The following is a 6018-nucleotide window of genomic DNA, read 5'->3' on the forward strand; positions in this document are numbered from 1 at the left end:
TTGCAGAAATGTTCAGATTTCCATAAGATGTGACAATTGACTGCTATTATGTCTCACTAGATGATCCCAAATTTAACAGTTAAAGCAAAGAGAGCAGTATTTGTAATTCATTTATTTTGGAACTCATTCGTACTAATATTTTTAACTTATTTATTTTGGAGATATATCTTGACTGTAGATGATAAGGCAAAGAGGGCAATATTCATTTGTTTAAGTGTGCAACAGTGATATTTGTTTCAGACCAATCTGTGTATGTTGTTTGCATACAAATTAGCGTATTCATGCCCCAGGATCTAAATGTGGTACCAAAATCATCTGGTTGTAGTCCCTGCTGAACCTTCTAGTAGTCGAGGTTGTAGTAGTTGAGCTCGTCGACCACATCGTCGGTGTTGTGGCCTTATCGAACTATCTGTCATCCATGGAACTGGTCAAGTATTGTTCACTTGTCCTGAAACTACATCTGAACCTGTATGTCTGTATCATGATATAATTTAGATGGCTTCATAGTTTATAAAAGTGGAAAAATAAAGCACATCAAAAGTAGTTCACTTCGGTACACAGGATATTTATACACATTCCCAAACTGAAAACTAGAACAACGTCTTCATGAAGCACTTAATCTGAACTGCTAGCTCCACAATTGCTACTGAACATAAATGTTTAGAGAGATCAGTAAAAAGTGAATCATATTGCAAAGAAAAAGAAATAATTGTTGAATAGCAGTCTAGTTGAGTACACATAATATTATACATATTCCCAAATTGAAATCTACACCAAAGTGTCCATGAAGCACTTCATATGGGCCGCCAGCTCCACAATTGCTACTGAAAATAAATATTCAAAGAAATCAGTAAAAAGTGGATCATATTACAAAGAAAAAGAAATAGTGTTGGATAAATTACTGAATCTTTTTTCATTGTTGTAGACTTAAAAAAGCAGCAGAAAAGAAACTTTTTCATGAAAATTCATAGCAAATACTGCAACAACTGTGTCATACGAATCGCGTAGGGGGGGGGGGGGGGGTTGGATGATTTGCCCCACTTCACAAGGGGTTAGATGATTTGCCCAGTGTTATCTCAATGACCAGTGGCCCCGGCCCCATCCGGCAGTCTCAGGGGGAGGGCAAATTATCAAATTGGGAAGTAAAGTGGGGCAAAAGATCCAATTTCTCAAACCCAATCACTGGACGAGTAAGAAGAGTAAGAAGGACATGTGTATGAACTGGACGAGAGACATGTATAAATTAGAGCAATACCTCAAACCCAATCACCTTTTTTTTAAATCTGAAACACAATCACTTCGCCAGGTATTGTTCACCTGTTCTGAAACCACATCTGAACCTATATCCAGAGCTTGGAACGGATTGAGTGAAAAAGTTCGAAATGAGCTGCCATCCATGCCTTCCGAGGTGTAGTGTGCATACATGTGATGGTGGCGAGGTGCCCACAAACGCGTACACCAGGCTGACCTGGTTGGAGATGCAAGGCTTGGAGAGCAGCCTTGGCACGGGGGAGGCTGGCGGTACATATTATGATTCCATGTCATTTCCAGACCGGAGCTCAGAGCATGTCAAACTAAGAAACAACAAACGCTCAACGATGAGGACACCTACCCATGGACTCACACTTGCGGCACCGTTTGGAGTCCGACGACCTTGTGGGGCGCCATGCCGACGACGATGCGGGCTGCACGAACGGCAAGAGGAGTGCGCACAGATGATCCCCTTGCCCAAGCAGAGGTGGAAGAAGGGCGTGGGTAGTGACGCGAGGGTGCACGGCCGGTGGCCGCAGTGGCTGCGACGGCGACCAGAGGCCCGGCCCGGCAGCGACAAACCCTATCCAGAGGCGACCGATGCGAGAAGGCCGGTCTCCTCCAGAAAACAGATGTGTCAGCATGGGAAAGAATCACCGTATGAACTGAGAATTGACGCCAGCCGGGCTTGCTTAGCCGCTATAATATATGGTATTATATTTTTTACGGGGAGCGTTATGTCGAGATCATCTAGTTTTTTTTAAAAAGAAGGATTACCTCCGGCCTCTGCATCAGCACGATGCATACGGTCCCTTTATCTCCCCTAATAATAAAGCGCGTATCGCTTCTGCCGTACGTCGCCGGCATTTTTGCATAAAAGTCCCTCTGCTTCTGGATATTCAACCCGCAGGCCCTATATAAGTGGATCTGGATAAAAAGACGACGACGAGGCGACAGCGCCGATCCACCGCCTGCCGTCCAACGCGCTGCACAACGCGCCTAGTGGGGATGCCTCCACGCCTTCGACCCCGACCGCCGCTGCTGGCTCCGCCTCCCCTTCACCTCCTTCCTCCCCCACTAGGCCTTCTCCCCCGTCGCCTCCTTCGGCTCCCTCCTCTACCTCTCGATCGAGACCGGCCCACCCCCCGCACCCCTCCCTCCCTCCTCCTCCTCAACGTCGTCGCCCACAGCCAGCGCAGCCCACCCGCCCAAGGCGCTCGCCGTCTGCAACCCGCTGGCGGGCACCTACCGCGTGCTGCCCCCGCACGGATCCGCTTGGGCGCGCCACGGCACCGTCCTCGCGGGCCCGGCGGCGTAGTGCTCGTCCTCACCGAGCTCGCCGCGCTCTCCTACTCCCCGTCTGAGGGATCTGGCAAGTGGATGAAGCACCCCCTCTCGCTCCCCTCCAAGCCACGGAGCCCCATCCTGGCCGCCGGCGCCCGCGCCGTCTTCACGCTCTGTGACGTCGGCACCCCCTGGCGCAGCCAGTGGAAGATCTTCTCCTGCCCGCTCGCCAGGCTTACTGGCGGCTGGGCGCCCGTCAGAAGGGGGCGGTGACGCCGGTCAAGAACCAGGGGAAATGCGGTAAGGAGACAAGGCAATCTCTGAACAATCCATGATCCATCTCAGGATTTCAGTCAGCGCATTGCGCGCCATGTATCTATCTGAGTTCTGAAATTGTGTTGCAGGAAGCTGCTGGGCCTTCTCGACGGTGGCGGCGGTGGAGGGGATAAACCAGATCATGACGGGCAGGCTGGAGTCGCTATCAGAGCAGGAGCTGATGGACTGCGACAACACCTTCGACCACGGCTGTGGAGGCGGCCTCATGGACTTCGCCTACGCCTACATGGTGGGGAACCAGGGGATCCACACCGACGGCGACTACCCCTACCTCATGGAGGAGGGCGACTGCAAGGAGAAGCAGGTTGGTGGCACAACAAGCTGATGATATTCAGTTTGCAGAGGCATCTTGTTGCTCTGGACATTGGACATGAACTGCCTTTGATTGCTTTGATCTCGTGCCCTGCATGGTTAGCCCCACTCCAAGGTCGTCACCATAAGCGGCTACGAGGACGTGCCGGAGAACAGTGAGCTGAGCCTGCTCAAGGCGCTGGCGCACCAGCCCGTCAGCGTGGGCATCGCCGCGGGGAGCAGGGACTTCCAGTTCTACAAAGGGGTAAAAGAAACGAACAGGTCTCATCTTATCTAATCCATGATACTATCATACTATATCAAACTATGCAGAATGATACACTGTCATTCACCACCCTGGTAATTGTGTTATCTGCTTGGCTGCAGGGGGTGTTTGAAGGAACGTGTGGCGCTCAGCTAGACCACGCGCTAACGGCCGTCGGATGGCGAGGACTACATCATCATGAAGAACTCGTGGGGCGGGGGCTGTGGCGAGCAAGGCTACTTCAGGATCAAGAGGGGCACCGGGAGGTCCGAGGGCGTCTGTGACATCTACAGGATCGCCTCGTACCCTACCAAGAACAACGACACGGGCTGGGGGTGGGGGGCCTGATTTTGTCAGCGCCATATATAAATGTCTTTGAAACTCGTTCGTTCATGGTTCGTTCCAAGTGCTAGCACGCGGAAGTCGGATAGGATGCAACATCGCTTTTCTTTTTCTCGAACACGAAGCGACATCGTTCAAACAAGTTGGTGGTGGCCTGTAAAACAACAATTGGCTCCGGTGAGAAGACTCAGTTGTTCTTCGGTGGTACGTAGTTCAGTTCAGTCGTTGTGCCGCTCTTCTTCTGTTTTCGGCTAACACGTTGAGGAAAGTGGAGTGTGGGCAATGTCGATCGAGTCTGCCAGATTTAGACGTCGATGTATGATAGACACCAATCTCTCGCGATTTGCAGGTCGCGGGGCTGAGTAGGACATAATATTAGGTAAAGAATAAGAAAGTGAATTTCTCAGAGTACTCAACAAAGGTGTTTATTTAATCTCTGATGGTGCTTTCATGTTTTTTTACTTAGTAAAGATTTTTCTTACAACCAGCTCTCAGGAACTGTTCCTTCTTGGGCTAAAGATTCACAATTGTAAGTTCCAAGTCCTGAAACTTTCCTTTTTTGCTCAATCAAGTATAGCCCAACTAAGGGCACGTTTGGTCTAAGTTAGGCCCCTGAGCTTACTTGCTAGGCTTATAGTGTACATATGAAATAAGCGAGAACCATCTTTGATATACCTGAAACACTGTTTTGGTGCATTTATCTTACAAGTATTTATAAAATTGTTTAAGATGCCTATGGCTCCTATAGTGAGTGAAGTGAGACATTAATCTTACAGACTAGCTCAAAATTTATGCATAAATTAACTTTTCTTATTTAAGATATCGCAAAGAAGTCCTGAATATGGTATGAAGTACGATCAATGCCTTCTGAGTTTTTGCCTATTGTTCCTTCTACTTAGGAATCTGAATCTGGTGACAAATAATTTCGTGGTTCATAGTTCCAGCAAAAGGTTCGTCCATATTTCAATATCTCCTCAACATCTTAAGTATATTTAGTAGGTTCTCTCGGCTTTCATTTTGGGTTCAAAATGTCACTGTTATGTTTTCAGTCTCTTGCCTAAGGGGCGGGGGTGCCTTCAGCGTAATACACCATGTTCTGTTGGTTCGCCACATTGTAAGACTACTACCTTTTAAAAATTTAAGCATATGCCTACTTTGATGAACTATAGACCTGCTACTGCAGCTCTACTAAACTAATACCAGTATTAAACAATTTAATCTTCCCGCGGCTTCTTCATTTGTTGTGGACTCTGGTAGTAGGCTGTCCATATCAGGCTCAGATAATTCTGTGTACGAATCTGATGATGCAAGTCTTGGAGCTATGTCATTTTATGTTACAGGAGCACAAACATGGGGTGTTAGCAATGTTGGAAGGTTCATGGATGCACCGGATGTCAATTATATAATCTACAGTTCACACCAGTTTCTGAATACATCTGATACAGATCTGCTTCGAAATGCAAGGATGTCACCATCATCCTTAAGATACTTTGGTATTGGACTTGAAAATGGAAACTATGCAGTTACACTACAATTTGCAGAATTTGACTTCCCAAATGGTCAGACTTGGAAGAGCAACAGGGAGAAGGGTTTTCGATATATATGTTCAGGTAGGCTCCTGCCCCCCTTATAAGTGATAACCAATACCGTTAGATTATAACCTGCTCAATATTCTTTGATTCTTGGTTTTGTTGGCATAGGGTGTGCGTAAAGAACAGAGCTTTGACATAATTTTGCCCGCAGGCAGGAAGTCTCACACTGCTGTTAGGAAGCAGTACATTGTTCCCGTCACGAAGAACTTTCTTGAGATTCATCTCTTCTGGGCTGGCAAGGGCACTTGCTGCATTCCTACTCAAGGCTACTACGGGCCTGCGATCTCAGCTTTGAGTGCAACACCAAGTACTTCTCTTGACTTGAAATAATGGTTTTAATACCACCACCATATATTCTCCAGATTAACTTGGTAGAAATACATACTAAGTTATGTTGAATGTAATCCTATGCAGCTTGAAATAATAGCAAAGGGAAATACTTAAGAAAATGATGGTCGGCCTGTACATGTTTCATTTAGTCCTTGATGTACTCATAACTGTCATAGAAATTCTAATTATTCTACTTTAATTACCATGGAATGTGGAAACATTGAGCCTTAGACATGCATCAATCAGATCTAATAACATTGTTTTGTTGACTATTTAAACCAAAATCATTCGTCAACTTTGATTGGAAATCTTATCCCAATACTTTTG

General features: G+C 46.9%; 1 protein-coding gene and 2 pseudogenes across 6 annotated transcripts; 2 read left to right on the forward strand and 1 right to left on the reverse strand.

The window, feature by feature from the left end:
* Window positions 1–549: 549 nt before the first annotated feature.
* LOC123408246 lies at window positions 550–1927 on the reverse strand. Of its 6 annotated transcripts, none has more exons than XR_006612717.1 (3): window positions 1613–1922; window positions 1256–1515; window positions 550–824 (listed from the first exon to the last, which is right to left on the reverse strand). XR_006612717.1 is itself a non-coding variant. In XM_045101398.1 (2 exons), the coding sequence occupies exons 1-2, from the start codon at window positions 1893–1895 to the stop codon at window positions 769–771; spliced, it is 339 nt and encodes a 112-aa protein (XP_044957333.1). In that variant the 5' UTR covers window positions 1896–1927; the 3' UTR covers window positions 550–768. The 6 variants fall into 6 exon arrangements, 1 of the variants encoding a protein (XP_044957333.1); XR_006612718.1 differs by having other exon boundaries at window positions 1625–1920; XR_006612721.1 differs by having other exon boundaries at window positions 550–821; window positions 1271–1515; window positions 1613–1920.
* Window positions 1928–2259: 332 nt separating this feature from the next.
* Window positions 2260–3964, forward strand: LOC123408582 (annotated as a pseudogene).
* An 896-nt stretch (window positions 3965–4860) lies between these two features.
* On the forward strand, window positions 4861–5715 carry LOC123408583 (annotated as a pseudogene).
* The last annotated feature ends 303 nt before the right edge of the window (window positions 5716–6018 follow it).

This window comes from Hordeum vulgare, chromosome 7H (assembly GCF_904849725.1).
Source record: "Hordeum vulgare subsp. vulgare chromosome 7H, MorexV3_pseudomolecules_assembly, whole genome shotgun sequence".
Taxonomy (NCBI): domain Eukaryota; kingdom Viridiplantae; phylum Streptophyta; class Magnoliopsida; order Poales; family Poaceae; genus Hordeum; species Hordeum vulgare.

Excerpts from the sequence above, each read along its gene's own strand:
- LOC123408246 (XM_045101398.1), bottom strand. The coding sequence starts at position 1,895 with ATGCTGACACATCTGTTTTCTGGAGGAGACCGGCCTTCTCGCATCGGT. Across the intron at positions 825-1,612 it reads CCGCAAGTGTGAGTCCATGG|TAGCAATTGTGGAGCTGGCG; the intron begins GTAGGTGTCCTC and ends ATTTATTTTCAG.